General features: G+C 32.8%; 1 protein-coding gene across 1 annotated transcript; it reads right to left on the bottom strand.

Annotated features, from left to right (window-relative positions):
- Nucleotides 1-1,797: 1,797 nt before the first annotated feature.
- Nucleotides 1,798-17,120, bottom strand: LOC106870264 (charged multivesicular body protein 1B2). Its single transcript, XM_014916281.2, has 7 exons — nt 16,975-17,120; nt 12,024-12,121; nt 9,119-9,265; nt 6,466-6,534; nt 5,700-5,851; nt 4,206-4,290; nt 1,798-2,168 (listed from the first exon to the last, which is right to left on the bottom strand). The coding sequence occupies exons 1-7, from the start codon at nt 16,988-16,990 to the stop codon at nt 2,127-2,129; spliced, it is 609 nt and encodes a 202-aa protein (XP_014771767.1). The 5' UTR covers nt 16,991-17,120; the 3' UTR covers nt 1,798-2,126.
- Nucleotides 17,121-17,253: the final 133 nt, after the last annotated feature.

The raw sequence follows: 17,253 nt of genomic DNA on the forward strand, positions 1-17,253 counted from the left end.
ATTTCAATCTATTCACATCCCATAAGTAAATATTCCATTGGTATTCTTAAATTAGTTTTTAAACTTAAACTTTAACACACACACACAATGTATAGTGTATATGTGTATACATAGAAAATGAGCCAAGCATTTAATTTCAAAAATTAAAACTTACTAGAAATTGCCCAAATTCTTCACCAGACTAAGGCAGAAAGCATGAAAAACCATTTGTTTTGTAGATTTTTTTTTTTACCCTTTTAATGCTAAACGATCTTAATCAACTCATTCATATTTAAATTAAAATTTCAATAATCTCACTAGATGAGATTTCAGTTGGCCAAATCCAGGATTAATATGTATCAATGTATAAAGTTGCAGATATTTTATTAAACACCCGCAAAATGTATTTTTTTACTGGAAATTAATTCAAACATTTAGACACAATCTACTAATTAGACAACAGAGTCAAATGATGTTTACATAAAATACATGAGTTCCTAACTTTAGATTCAGCAGCGCCAAATAGGTGAGAGATCAAAATATCCCCTGGGTACACAATCAGACTATCACTCTCAGAAGATACATTATTTATATTCAACCAACTGAACACCTAGAAATATCAAAATGTCTATCACAGATATGAATTTGTGATACACTAGTTGTTAATCTAATTTATTATGTCGATGAGTATTGCACATTTAAGATATGAAACTGACAATACCAAGTAATAATAATTGTTTCTTATTTAGGTACAGAGAGAAGGAGTTAATTGATACCATCAACCTCAACACTTGACTAGTACTTTATTTTTTTTTATGAAAGGATGAAGAGCAAAGTTGACTCCAGTGGGATTTAAACTCAGAACATAAAGAAGTGCAACAAAAACACAAGGTATTTTTCCAATGCTCTGATGATTTTGCCAGCTCACCACCTTATAAAGCTCATAAAAATGAAAATGAACCAGAAATTATCCAAATTAGTAATTTGAAACTATTTGTAATTAATAGTTATCCAAATTAATAACTAGAATAATTTCATTGAACCATACTAGAAATTATCCAGATTTCTACACTGGTTCAATGTTTTTTTTTTTTGTTTTTCATGTTTTAGGAAAAAGAGAAAGTTTATGCATCTTTAATCTGGTGAAGGAGTTGGATAATTTCTAGTCAGTTTTAGAACCACACTAGAAATTATCCAAATTTCTATAATGGTTCAATGAGCATCAAATCTCTGGAACTCTCTCTTCACACATGGTTCCTGCAGACATTGAGGTACAGATGTCCAATCTGGACAAATAGCATTAATCTCATCAGCTACAAATGGTTTATGTAGGTTATGGACACTGCTCACTGCTATTGAGCAAACCATTAAAAAATGCCAAAGAGACTAATCTTGTCACGTTAAAAGAAGGGTGAAGATGACAGACAAAGGAAGTGTGCAAATTATATGAAAGAAGGTAGGATAATTGTCATAGGAAATCTGTCTTTAACAATAACAATTACTAACAAAAGCAAAAGGCCACAAATTTTGGAGGAAGGAGTTCAGTCTTTTAAATCAATTCTTCTGAGGTGAAGAAAATAAGTAGCAGTCAAATCCTAAACTTGACTGGTACTTATTTTCTTGAATCCAGGAGGATGAAAAGCAAAGTTGACCTTGGTAGGCTTTGAACTCAGAATGTAAAGAGATGTAACTAAACATCACAAAGCATATTGTTCATTGTTCAATCAATTTTGTCAATTTAATGCGCTTGTTTTTACAAGATGTGAAGCATGATTACAAAGTATTAAAAGAGGCCAAAATAACCAATAAAGATAAATATGTTCATAATATAATTTTGATTATCATATTTAATCAAATTTCAACTTTATTTATCATGAATACATGCTGAATTCCTGATTTAAAATATTGAATTAAAAATATAATTAAACTAGTGACAAGTTATTCATAATTTCTTTTACTGTTATTTATTGTGTGTTTGTGTGTGTCTGTGTACAATGATGCAGTCATATTTATGAATATTTATAAAATTTTACAAAATAAACAGAAAGAGCAAAAGAGATTGATCAGATTGTTCAAAAGTAGTTAATATCACTAGCTAAAATTGATAATGAATGTGGCGTAATATAAGGAGACGACATAAATCCATTTCACATTTGTCGCAATCGAGCTAACCGTTGGCTAAGTTCATCCTGTGAAAAGTAGAAAAGAAGAACATTATTCATTATGTAATTTTATGCATGTAACTAAAAACATAACCCCCTTATGGCTTCTCAGTTTCTTTAAGCCCATGTCAGCGTTTAACCTTACATTTTATACATTTATTCTAGTAATTCACACATTTGTAATCAGTGACAATTACTTTTAAAATAATAACTATCTTTACTGCTTTTCGACTAAAAATAATTACTATATCAGAAAGAAACAGAGCAGAGCTGACTACATTGACCCCAATATATAATTCTTTTACTCTTTTACTTGTTTCAGTCATTTGACTGTGGCCATGCTGGAGCACCGCCTTTAGTTGAGCAAATCGACCCCAGGACTTATTCTTTGTAAGCCTAGTACTTATTCTATCGGTCCCTTTTGCCGAACTGCTAAGTTACGGGGACATAAACACACCAGCATTGGTTGTCAAGTGATGTTGGAGGAACAAACACAGACACGCAAACATATACAGACACATACGTGTATATATATATATATATATATATATACATATATACGACGGGCTTCTTTCAGTTTCCGTCTACCAAATCCACTCACAAGGCTTTGGTCGGCCCGAGGCTATAGTAGAAGACACTTGCCCAAGGTGCCACGCAGTGGGACTGAACCCGGAACCGTGTGGTTGGTAAACAAGCTACTTACCACACAGCCAGTCCTTCGCCTTGGTAATTATTTTATCTATTCCAGTGGAATTGTGGAATTAGCTGATAAGAGGTCCTCTATGCAGTCACTTCACCTGCAACAAGTAGTTCATTATTATCATATATTTTTCTTGCTGTTTGGCCCCAGGTCAGTCATGACAGAGCAGACTTATATTGAAAGGTGTTCCAACACTTATTGTCCTGTCTTTGTGCACAGCTAAGACAACATTGTCCAGTGTGTCCTTCAGTTTTTAAAGACATTATTATATGTTATTTGACTGCTGTTTCTAATAGTTAAGTACCTACATGAAGGCTTTCTCAATGGCTGTCTGTTTTATTAGCAACTAAAGCAGACAGTCTGTGTAAAGTTGCCTAACATTTTTTACAAATTTCTTACATAGCACAGAAAGAAAATTGATGCCAAGTTTCTGGGCTGATTTCTTTCTTTATTTTATTAAAGAAGTAAAAACAATGTGGTGAACAGTTGAGAAAATTATACTAATAAAGACTAATCTAAATATGTTCAGGTATATAAAAGGAGTGTTTGTTGCAACTAATTTCATATATATGAGTGTTATGTACACTTTAGAAAGGAGAAAAACAGTAAGCATGGGTTGTAAGAGTTGCAGTTTAGCTCCAGACCAGGTATGATTGAATAAACTTATGATCAAAGGCGTCAAACATGGCACAGTGCATCCACGATATTTCCCAATATCTCCTTCTTTTCTAAGAATGTATGATAGCAAGGGAATTTGGCTGTTATTTCTAGCAGGTTGAACAATCATGTAAAGATTGTTATTGGAGTGTGTTGTAATACTATTTTGATCTGCTGTTTAGTTATTTTTATCTTATTAAACTGGCTCATAAATTGGTAGACAATATAAAATATATATTTCATAATTAACAACCTACTTTCATCCAACTGCAATAATACAGTTATTTCATATATTAAGAAAATACACCAACATTGTCATATATTTCATTAAAAAAACATGTGGCTAAAATCTTTATATTTTCAAGAGATGTCAGGCTTTACACTCATTGATAATCTTTCATGATGACTAAACATTTATAATGTTGCAAGAATTGCCTTCCAGAGTCTGCATTTCGTCCTCTGAGCTATGATTTCAGCTGTAAATAGTTGATAAAATTTCATGCAAGTAGCTTTGCTAAACCTATTTATAGCAAGATACAAAAGGCTTAACAAATTCTAGAGACTGCTTGAAGTCCTTGGCTGGTGAATCCACTATCTACTTCAAATGTACCAAATAAGAAGAAACAGGAAGAAATAGCATGGGGAACTATAAGGAGAAAAAGAATGACAAAATAAAAAGTGGATGAGCTGAAATGTCTTTTACAAACCTGTTCCTGTGTTGAATTTGTGGCAGCTGTGGCAGAACTGAGAGCAGAGTCTCGGGCAGAGGGAAGATTCATATTTAATTCCAATCTGTAACAAAAAGAAACATTTAGCACATTTAAATGCTTTCCAACTTTCTCTGTAGTGCAAATTCTTAATCTAAAAATATTTTATCATACTTTTTTTTTTTACATAAATGTAAACACACTTTCAAGAAATCAATAAATAATAACATCTTGCATTGAACAAAACACTAGCATTTAGAAATGTAACAAATTACTGTCACCTATGTCTTACAAAGAAACATTACATCTTTCACCATCCCTGCTCCAACCCTAAACAGAAAAATAGATTCAAATTGGCAGCACATACAAAAATTCTTCCTCATGAACTTGAAGACTTTAAATGGCATATATATCATAGACACACTTGACAAAATGAAAGTGCCATTTAAATCATTTACTCATTATCCATCACTTCTCAAAGAACCAATGAGTACAGTGATCCAGAAGGATGAATGCACAAAACTCTTAGCTACAAGTTAAGGTAGAAAAAGTTCAAGGAGCTACTACTACTGGCAGCAAAAAGATTCTCTCATTCAGTGAAGAGCAGATTGTATGAAGTTTATACATTAAGAGTGATAGTGAATGACAGCAAAACACAAGTTTTGAACATGGGGAATGTTCCAAAGATAAAAAGAAATGAGGTAAGCACACTCAATATGCAATGTGAATATACATGAACAATGGAACACAACTGAGCTGAGAGAAAAACCTGGCTTAAGAGGAATCAACAGCAATGTACAAGCAAAGAGATTATAATGGTATGGACATGTGATGGTTATGAAGTATGACAGGTGAGAGAAGATATGCCAAGTGATCCAAATGAAAGGGATCAGAGGAAAACTGAGGAGGACAAAGAGTGAGGTGGTGAAGGCTGAACCTTGCAGAAGAACTGTCAAAAAACTGCAACAAGCAACTTGATACTCTCTCAAGACCTCTTCCAGCTACCCCCATACAAACCTTTCCTAATTCCCCATAATACTTTAAAATCTCAATGCCTTGCTTAAAGCATCCACCCACTTTCATATCCTCTTTCTCATTCAAGGGGACACTTCAGTCCTGCAAGTTAGTTTCAAGGTAATCTCATTAGTGCTGGTGCCATGAAAAAAGCACCCTGTACATTCTGTAAAGTGGTTGGCTTAGGAAGAGCATCCAGCTGTAGAAATCATGCCGAAACTGTGACACTGAAGCAAGATGTGATCCTCTAACTGGGATCTTCTCAAAACATCCAACTCATACCAGCAAAGAAAGCAAATGTAAAACAATGATGATTATTGCTTTCCTAAACAGATTGCCTACACTGCAGCTTATGGAGTTCACATTTTCCTCATTTCATACATATATATATATAAGTATATATGTGGTTTGAAAGTAAGTGTGATGTTTTTATAATAGCATGAATTTAGTGTTAAATAATTTGAAAGAGTATATATTTACCCAGCTTCATCTGCAACCTGCATCATTAGTTGATCCACTTCATTTTGTGGTGCTGTTAAAGTTGATGTGTTGCTCATTGTACCTTCCATTACTTGAGACTGTACATCAAGGTTTTCAAATTCTTTCTCAAATCGATCCATTAATGTAGCAACCTGCGAGAGTAAGCAAACCAAAAAAAAATCAAATTTTATCTACACACACAAACAAATACACATTATACACACACAAAATACACATACATGATAAATTAAATCTTGCAATATATACAAATTTTATCTCTAGCAAAATCTTGAACAGAAGAGAAGAAACCTTCATGTCATATTTCCATACAAAAAGACGCAAGGCTTTAAGCTTGTGTTCCTTAGCATAAAGACATAATTGAAAATGGCTACCAAGGTCACTGTATGATTTTATTTTTGCAAGACTAATCCTCTCTTTATCATGAATCTGCTTTCTCTTCTTTGGTATTCTTAGGAATACCTAATGAATGTGTGTGCCATGTATAACATACTTTAAAAATATTCTCGGTTAACCTGATGCATGTTTTTACTCTAAAATCTATCAAGCTTTACATTTGCACTGTAATGATCATGTGCAACAACTGATTTCCTGTTAAATTTATCTTGCATATGCATTCATCAGATGAACTCCTTCCTTATAAATATAGCTTCCATATTGGCACTGAGATTCAAAAACATTTTTTGTGTAACTATCCAATTTTCATAGATATTTTCAAACACACAAAACTCTGTAAACAATAAATTACCTTCTCCAAATTCATAGATTTCATAGCTGATTCCATAGATTTCACAACACCTCCCATAGACTGAGTGACCTGGAAGGAAAAAAGAAAACGACAATATAAGTTGATGGCAATTTCACATTTGAATGTGGTAGAAAAATAAAGCACATAGCAGGAACTGTTATATATATATTTTTAAATATAATAAATTCATTACATTTATACAGACTGGATTACTTATGTGAAAGAACCTCATCAGTTATCTCTAATTTAGAGATTTTCAAAGATGGAATAAAAGTTAATGTTGATGCTTCTAATATCTAATATCTAAACAACACAGAAATATGATACTTCATAATACAGTGAGTAATCAAGGAAAGATGCAAATCAATCAATAGTAGGTTATAATTGTAAGAAGGATAATGTTATATTTTTAAATGGAAAGAGGGTAGTATTCAGTTATGCATCTACATATTCTGTGCTCAAAACTTGTTGAAGTTGAATTTGCCTTTTATCCCTCTGGGGTATATAAATAATCGCCAGCTTTTGTAGTTAAACAAACCTATTATCAAAGATGTTTTGATTTTGACTAATAACTCCATTTTCACAAATATTATTGTATCTAAGACTTCATTATCCAATGTGTCCTGCAATTTTTATAGTACAGTGTAATTTGAGGTAACTTTGGCTGCAATTTCTGGCAGAAAAATGTACTGTGTGATGCACAGCAGTCAATTCGTTTGATTACACTCCTCTCCACTACAAATCTGTAGACCTCTGCCTATGCTAGAAATCAGTAATTTTAGGTAGCAGTAAGGTGGCAAGAATGGGAAAGTGTAAAATAATCCTTTCTATAGGCACAATGCTTGAAACTTTGTGGGAGTTTTTTTTTATTAGTTAGTTAGTGACGAGACAGTACCCATGATATTTCCAGGCCATCCCAGCAGTTCTAGGAAAAAATAATTGAGTGAAGTGTTTAGTGCAGGTCCAGGTCCTCCTGGTATAAGACAGAGTAAGATTGACAGGAGAAATATAGACAGCTAAGTTGACAGTGGGTGGAAAGAGAACATAGTTAATGCATTCAGAGGAGCAAAAGCCACTATTGTAGCACTTAAAATAGCTAAGAGTGGAAATATTGTGCTGTTGAGGTTGTAACATGTTATTGTATAGGAGATTTTTGTAAGTCAATGAAATAAACTCTTTTTAGATGAGGTTCAAGATGTTTAGATGCAGCAGCAGCCAACACTGTAATAGATAATTCAGGTAGATGGTCAGGTATTCAATGATGTATGCAAAAAACAGTTAAGAATCACTACCTACTTGTATTATCTAAGTCCATGCAGTTGGCCAACTTGAGTTATTTCTCTTAGTTCACTTTTTGTACAAACACAAATTATACTAGCCAAAAATCTTTGTAACTCTTTTCAAGTGTTTGCCTTGGTTGTCCAATGTTTTGAGATGGAATTTGGTAGATGGAAACTGTGCAAAAGTCCATCATATATCATCATCACCACCATCATCAATTTAACATCCACTTTTCCATACTTACATGGGTCAAACAGAATTTGTTGAGTTAGATTTTCTATAGCTGGATGCCCTTCCTGTCACCAACCCATACTTGTTTCCAAGTAAGGTAATATTTCCCCAATGCCCAGACATGTTCTCACAGAATATCAGAAATGAATGACACAGGTTGTATGACAGTGGCAATCATTTTAGAACTATCATGCCATGTCAAGACAAAGAAACTCAAACATACACACACAGACACATATATATACATATATATATATATATATATATATATTCTTTTATATGTTTCAGCCTTGAGGCTGCAGCCATATATATATACAATGGGCTTCTTTCAATTTCTGATGATCAAATTCACTCTCAAGGCTTTGGTTGGTCCAGGGCTATAGTAGAAGACACTTGCCAAAGGTACCATGCAGTGGGACTGAACCCGGAGCCATGTGGATGGAAAACAAACAAGCAAATTTCTTACCATACAACTATGCCTGGCTCAAGGGCTGAGAGCTTCATGTATCAGCACTTATCAAAGTGATGTGTGAGAAGTGTTGAGTAGTGTCAATGCTCAAAACTCTCAGCCCTTAAGTCACTTTGTAACTTTTATCAATTAAATAAAAAAATACATACACTCATGTAGACTTCTATTTTCCTGTCTATATTACCAATATATATATATATATATATATATATATATATTCATTCAATGTCTGTTATTTCATGCTATCCTAAGTTGGACAGGGGTATATTTTTATTTGATGTGGTAGCATTTATCAATTTGATGCCCTTGCAGTCCCCAACCCCAAAATGCTCTTTTTTTTCTGTTTCAAATATGATTCCAATGTTCTTTGAAAGTATAGAGTGACTGGTCGTAATGTCAACAAGGATTGTAAACATCATGTCACCATTTCAGTCAGATAGTGACAAAGATACTTTTGTCGGATGGTGACAGACAACCAGTTGCTCTATACTTTTATAGACTAGTAGAAGTTAACTTCATTCATACTGGACTTTCTATTGATATCAGAAACACTGCAAAAATATATTTCCTTGTAGAATGTTAAGTTGATCAAAGATATGAAAGTCAATAAAATAGCTGGCAGTAAAATAACAAAATACAGCAAATGAAAGAAAAAGAAAAAATTCTACAAACCCTTTTGGTTGTTATTGCTGTTTGTACTCTAGCTGAAACTGCATCTATCCGAGCACTCATTCTTCTGTAGTTCAAAGCTTGATTTTTCTCTCTGATAGCATTCTCAGCATGAATTTTTGCACCTTCAGAGTTCCCTTTCTGAATTGCCTGTAAAACAGTATTGGTTAAAATTTTACTCCAGTTATCCAGTGTAAATTCTATTTTGTGTGTATATGAAAGAATTCAATGTTGGTACAGTAAAGCATTAAGCATATACCAGTTTCTATTTAATTCAACCCATTTGATACTAACCCATCTGAGACTTCCTTTGTCTCCTATGATACAAACTTCCTGTTTTAAAGTTATCTACATTAAATTCTCTCATCAAAATTTTATGTCAGTTTATGTCCCATATACCACCTTAATAGGTTCAGTTATTTCGCAAAAATTCTTCATTATTTCCAAAATTAATTAAAACAAAAACAGTGTATTTCAACAGAAATATGGTAGCGAAATGGTTAAAACATCACACTCAAGTGGTTAGCTCTTTGTTCTTATCTGTTCTTCTGCTACCCATTGAGAGGAATTACAAAATGATTTGCTCTCTGGATCAGTGGTTCTCAAATGGTGTGCCATATGGAACATCTAGTTGCTACAGAGATTTTTAAAAACATGAATTAAGTCTTTAATAAATCCATATTAATGACTGGGTATTTCAGAAAATGTTACAAAATTATTCACAATATTAAATTCGAATTACGACAAACGTAAACAAACAAACGAAGTTTGCTTTTAGAGGCGTTGAGATGTCTTAGAAAAGAAGTGATTGAGAATTTAAAATCACTTCTTTAACTTTCTTATTCACAATATTTTTACACACAAGATGATTAATAAAGCAAAGTAGATAATAGTTTTCTATATGTTTTGTAAATTCTAACTATAAAAAAATTTTGTTTAATTTTACAATAATTTTTATTTGATCTCCAGTGTGTGTGCCAGTGATTTTTTTTTTCTTATAGAACCTACAATGTGCTTCAAAGTCACAAATATTGAGAAGCACTGCTCCAAACAATACAAGCAATACCAGAGTATAAAGTTAAAATACAGTTGACAGTCCCTTATCCACCTAAACATTGACTTATCATCTATTGTAAATGAAATCCTGTAATAACATCCTACTAAATTGATCTGCAATACATCATCATCATGTAAACTTCCATTTTACAATGTGGACATGGTATGGATGGGCCTGCCATACAGTTTATTATCTCTCCTTTCTCTCCTGAACCTTTATCATCTCAACCATGGGTCCAGAATCCTGAAATCTGACCTCGCCACCACAAAGGTACCTTCAACAGTCAGCTGGTAAGTAAAAATGAGCCAATCTTACTTCTGGATACTATTTTAATGGTTTTATGCAGTTAGTAATGATGTGACTGTTTTCAACTACAGTCAATCACCCAAACTGACGTCAGATAAACCCAAGCCAACGAAGAAGCCTTTACATGATCGTTCAACCTGCTGCAAAAAGTAGCCACATTTTCGAAAATTACACCCAACCATTTTTGAGAAAAATAGGAAGAACACATCAGAGAATGTTACTCTTAAATACAAAGTTGAGACAGTCACGGTTAGAACATCTTTAATATAAGGTATAATCTGGGCTGACAGAGCAAAACAACTATAGGGGTTGCGTCCCTTTATATCAAGAGTTAACTTGGTCATTCAATTAAATTGAGATGGCAAAATAAATTCCAGACTAAAATATGTACTAAGGTTGATGTGATTAACTAAAACCCTAAGAGAAAAGCTCTAGAATCAATGCAGTCTAATGACTGAAACTTGTAAAAGAATCAAGAGTTATGGTTATGAAAAAAACTATTTCTATATATCATCAAGATAGATATCACAACACCAAATGTTAATTGATATAGAAGAGGAAAGATGTAATTATTGTTTTAAGTATTCAAATTTGCTAAGCATTTGGTGGTGAAGTAAAAAAAAATGTGAAACACAAATGCCTCCAAAGCTCAAAGAGTGTATAAGGACTCAGTGTTTAACTCTAGTATAATGATGTTCAGTTGGTAAGTGATGCAAATACTTAACTACATGCATAGTCATACATGAACAAATATGTAACAGAAATCACATCCTTATTATCTAGGAAGTTATTTGAGATACTAGAGGCTAAGACAGTGTGTTAATAAAACCATTTAATTATTCTCAGACTATTAGCCCTTAAATACTTCAGCCTTCAATAGTCAGGGGAATTTACCCAGAAACAGTAGACTTGGATCCCATCACCAGTACTAAATTGTGCCTATGGCCAAGCAAATTTTCTTCTAAATAATTGTTATTTAACAATTATTTGTTAAATATCCCCATCCCCAATCAAGCAGATCTATAATGAAAGGCATTCCAACTGTAACCATACCAACTTCTATATCTATGACCTCATTGGTTATGTAATTTTATTTAAGATAGTGTTATTTAAAGGAGACTTAAGCACTATTTCTAACAGGTCAGATAACTCCTTGGGTCTACCTGTATAGTCTTCAGTTGCTCAATGTAGCAGCTGGATATCTATTCACAAATTCCTTGTTTTTAAAATAAGGACCACACATTTTAATTTCTAAACTATATGAAGACATGTCCAAAATGAGTTCAAGAGGGCTACAGCTGAAAATATCAAATTACTTCATTTAATAAACTAGCTCTTTATCATAAGTCTTCACAAGTAAAGCTGGACAGAGATAACCTACAACAATAACACCAATACTTTATGTCCAGATTTTGAAGGTAAATAAAATTCACCAAAAGACAAACTTATCAATGAAGAAATATGAACAATTCTATAACAATATTGCATCAGATAAAAGTCAGAGGCTTTCACTGACAAATAAACTTAATACCATTTCTTACTTACTTTTTTTAACTTTAGTTTTTCTTCTTTTTCGGATTTTTCACTTTTCTTTGCTGACCTCTCCAAATTCTTGGCAGCAAATTTCAGGTTAAACAAATGCTCTTTCAAAATGTTAAGGAGTAATGAAGCAGAGTGTCTTTTTTTTTTTTTTTTTTTCATGCATATTGTGTATGGCAAGCAAATGAATGAATCAATCAATCAACATTAAAAAATGGAAACATTGTATCAAATGGCACTGTTACTTTTTCTTTCTGCTCAATGTTATCAGGGTTTAAAAACCAAGCCCTTTCCTAATTTAATCATTATCTTCATCATCATTTAGCATCTATTTTTCATACTGGCACGGGTTAGACGGTTTCATTGAAACTGGTGAGCTGGAGAGCGGCACCAGGTTCCAATCTGATTTGGCATGGTTTCTATGGTTGAATGCCCTTCCTAATGCCAACCATTCCAAGAGTGTAATGGATGCTTTTTACATGCCACCAGCACAGATGTCAGTTACATGACACCAGCGTCGGCCACAACTACAATTTCACTTGGCTGCACGAGTCTTCTCAAGCACAGCATATCATCAAAGGTCTGTGTCACAACAAAAAGAAAATGGAAACTACCAACCATATGATCTCTCTCAACAAAATTAATCTTGTCGAACTGAGAGATCTCTTATGTGATTGCTTGACTTGCTAAAAATAGCAATCATATCTCCATCAAATCACACCCTACAGTATTCAAAAAGATAGAACACATTAGGTAATGTGGTCCCAGATGTGTAAAAAAGATGGTATGATCACAATTGGAATGCTTTTGATCATGGGCCTGAACTATTAGTGTTGATCTGGACTTAAAGAACATATTAGTCTTATGCTTAATCAAATGATATCAATATAGATTTTGATATTATTCAGTCTGAATTCAGTATCATTTTCACTATCTACATTACTGAAGTTTGGAAATCATAAATTTATTCATTGAATAAATGATTAGTGGGTGTAAAAATTCAGAATTCATCTTATTACATGTTTCTGCTGTTTATATTTATTCTATTCATTTTGACTTATATTACAGCATTCTATGAATACCTCAATGCAACCAGAAAAAAATCAAAATTCTAGACACAACCCAATAAGTGGTTTCAACATAGCCCCTTGACTTGCTAGAAATAATGTCAAAATGGCCCTCAAATTGCATTCTACTGTCTTATAAAAAGAACAGACACGTTGGATAATGTATTCTTAGATACATTATGACTGAAACAAAAGATATTTCAGGCTTATTGTGTCTCTAGTCAGGTTGAAGCTATTACAGTTGGTTATCACTAGTCAGCTTTACTTGTGAAGACCTTTTGCCATAGGCCTGTTCAATCAGGGTTAATATGTAGCTTAGCAATAACAATATTTTGGACAATGTTCAGACATATTACTTATCTGAGAATGTCAACAGTACATACACTATAATAAAGGATGAAGAACTAATTTGATTCTAACAGCGATTAAAAGAGTTACCTGCCTAGCATTCCTTTCTTAGTTGATGCCTGTTGATTGAAAATCAAGTCAATTGCTTGACCATTAATGATCAGAAGTATCTATCAAAAAGTGATCAGCTCTAGTGACTAATGAATGTTAAGTGAGACCAGTGGGCTACAATTGTTTATTTTTAGCTACATCCACAGAAGGTGTTGTGCACTACAAGCTAACGAATCACTAGTTCAACTTTACAATGCTGCCACCACTTATCTTGGCTAGTTGCACCTACTACAGGGTGTCCCAAAAGTCACTGATGGGTTTCAATTTTTAATAACTTCCTTAACTTTACAAATAAATGCATAAAATTTTGATACAATATAAAGGACATATTGAAAATTAATATGCACTAGTCAAATTTCGCAACACCACAATATCACAAATAAAAAATGCCATTGCTTAAATGGCAACCATTTTCGGCTTCACACACCCATGCACTTTCCAAAACTTGCACTTTCACACTCAAGAGTTTCAGACCCCACTTCTCTGATTTCTCTATTGATATTTTCCTTCAGTTGCACCAAGGTCTCCAGTTTGTTGATGTAAACACTCTCTTTCAGATATCCACCCCCCCAAAAAATATCCAGGCTAGTCAAGTCTGGGGAATGTGAAGGCCAGTTGACATTGCCATAGCAGGTAATTATTCTCTCTCCAAAGTGCTGCCATAGCAACTACATTGTTTCTCCTGTGGTACGAACAGTTACCCTATCTTGTTGGAACCATGCCTGAGGTCTACTTTGAATGGCCTTCACATTCTCCAGACTTGACTATCCTGGATTTTTTCTTCTGGGGATACCTGAAAGAGAGGGTTTACATCAACAAACTGGAGACCCTGATGCAACTGAAGGAGAATATCAATAGAGAAATCAGAGAAGTGGGGTCTGAAACTCTTGAGTGTGTTATAGTGCAAGTTTTGGAAAGAGCATGGGCATGTGAAATCGAAAATGGCTACCATTTAAGCAATGTCATTTTTCATATGTGATATAGTGGTGTTGCAAAATTTGGCTTGTGCATATTAATTTCCAATTATGCCCTTTATATTGTATCAAAATTTTATGCATTTATTTGTAAAGTTAAGGAAGTTATTAAAAATTGAAACCCATCAGTGACTTTTGGGACACCCTGTATATGGTACTTATTTACAACTAAATGAAATGAGCCATTTGAAATTTGGTTTTGGTCACATTTATAATACAATGTCAGTGATAGGATATGAACATTGTTGCCATTATTAAAATTACTATTGAACTTTACTATATGATTTTAGCCAGCACAGACTCCGATTTGGGTTTTAATTCCAAATTTATTCTTTAGCTATCTTGCATATGCACCAACAAATTTTCAGTTAGATTATGTTGTCCAAAAAATTATCGTTGGCACGTATTTAGACAGATACATGTTATAGGAGATATAAAACCAAAGACCTTTGGGAATCTTGGACTCGCCTTTGTAAAAAGTAGCAACAGCATAAAACCACTCAAGTGTGACTATAGAAACAGCAGTTCTATAGATTTAAGCGATTTTTAAAACTCACCACTTAAGTCCATCTTTTTGAAGTAGACTATTTCTACTTCCAATTTTTTGACGAAAAAATGTGTTTATTTACAAAATACATTATGACGTCATTAAAATCAATCTTTATAATAAGTCAACATATGACAGGTATTTATTTGTTATTTTATTATAATCCTTAACTGTAATGATTTTCAAAGCTCTGAGGTCTACATGCCACTTCTCAAATTGAGTTTGCTTTTTTTTATTATTATTTGTCTTTCTGTTACGTTTTCAATTGAGTAAAATAAACACACAAGGAATAATTTAATTTAGATATAAATACAATAGTGGCCTTATTAAATCAATGTTATCAATTTATTCAGAATAAAGTAATAAAGACAAACAACACTTTAACATATTATATATTCGAAGTATTATACTATATAAATATTATATATTCGAAGTATTATTCCATAACAAGATTCTTTCGGCAATCTTATTAAAATTCTTAAGCAGCATTAAAAGTTCAACGATTTAGTAAGTTACTATTAATCTGAAATCAAATTTTATACTCCTGAAGTATAAACAGAAGTTCATGAATTTGTATAAGTTCTCTAATGCCGAGTGAAGAAGTGAAATTTGGCATTCCGGGCTTCACAACTACACAATTTTTTAAAGATTTTATTTCACACTGCGTACCCTTATAATTAACAAAATGATCTCGAACTATTTGATTTCATTTGACTATATGTATTTAAAACTAGAAACTCGTCCTGTTAAAATTAAGTGTAAAAAATATTGGATATTCATTTCCATTTCAAGGGAACCTTTAGGCACAATTCGCTGTAATTTTGCAGTCTGGTAGAAATAGCAGCCAAATTTTCCCCAAACTACAACTTACTGTCTCATAAAAGAAAAGCACATTAGATATTATAGTTTTATTCATACTATGCTTGAATAAAAGATGAGAGAATCAGATGCTAGAACACTTTTGATCATATTACACGATCATATGTCTATCGTGAAGTTAAACAACAACTCGTAGAACACTACCAGAACTAACAATGATTTTAAGTTTCACTTGGTTACAGGATAGAAAAAAATATTAACTGAGTCGAGTGTAGTATAGAACTGGCATTTATATAAACGACCTTGGAATGATGAAAAGCAAAAAACTGAATCAGCCGATTCCCCTCATTTTGTCAAAACAAAAATTAAAAACTTAGATAACTGGTCATGAGTAACATATTCAATTGCCACACCTTGATAATACAAATAGTGAAATGGCAATTTTCCCAGAAAGAATATTCGTATTTCGTCATCCTTGGAAAAAAAAATTTGGGGTCCGATTAAAACTATGAGAGAAAAGTTTGTTCGGTGCGAAATCTTGTCAAAAAAATAAAAATGGAAATAGAGAGAAAGAGAAAAAAAGAGAAGAGGCAAAACGAAAGAAATAGAAGTAGATGTTTTCGCTATTTCTTCGATTCAAATAAAGTTTAAAATTTAGTAGCTCTATCATAAAGTTTAAAATTTAGTAGCTCTATCATAAAGTTTAAAATTTAGTAGCTCTATCATTTATATATAGTAGCTCATTATAATTATTAACTTCTATAATTATTTAATGTTGATGTTCTTCCATAAATACGAAACATCAATGAAAAGTGAACTCGATGCGATTAAGATAATGTAAGCATTAAAAACAATAACAATAATAATAAATTAACAGTGACAAATTTCAAGCTAGAAGTAACAATAAATCTTTAACTAAAACTATACTAATTAAAGATATTAATTATCTAACTTACTTGATTAGAAGGAGTAAACAAATACTGGTGAGACATTACATGTTTACAACTATCAGGTGCTTGTGTAAACAGAGTAAGACCCCAAACACAGACATGTCGGAAAGTCTGAGAACATAATCTCTAAGAAAAGGATACTTTCCATGTTCGACATCGTGAAAGGTAAAATATTATGGATCAAAAATAATATTTTCGAAGAGTATTAATGAACAACCTTTACTTCTTGACTAATCAACTCGAGTTACTGACGTAATGGCAGAGCTAGAAAATTATTTTGAGCCACCCGCTTTCTGTCTTACACTGATGTGTGGGTGTGTGCTCACCTAAGTGTTTATACACACATACTAATCTATATGGGTGTGTGTGTGTGTGTGCGTATATATATATATATATATATATATATATATATATATATAT

The sequence above is a fragment of the Octopus bimaculoides genome, chromosome 3 (assembly GCF_001194135.2).
Source record: "Octopus bimaculoides isolate UCB-OBI-ISO-001 chromosome 3, ASM119413v2, whole genome shotgun sequence".
Classification (NCBI taxonomy): Eukaryota; Metazoa; Mollusca; class Cephalopoda; order Octopoda; family Octopodidae; genus Octopus; species Octopus bimaculoides.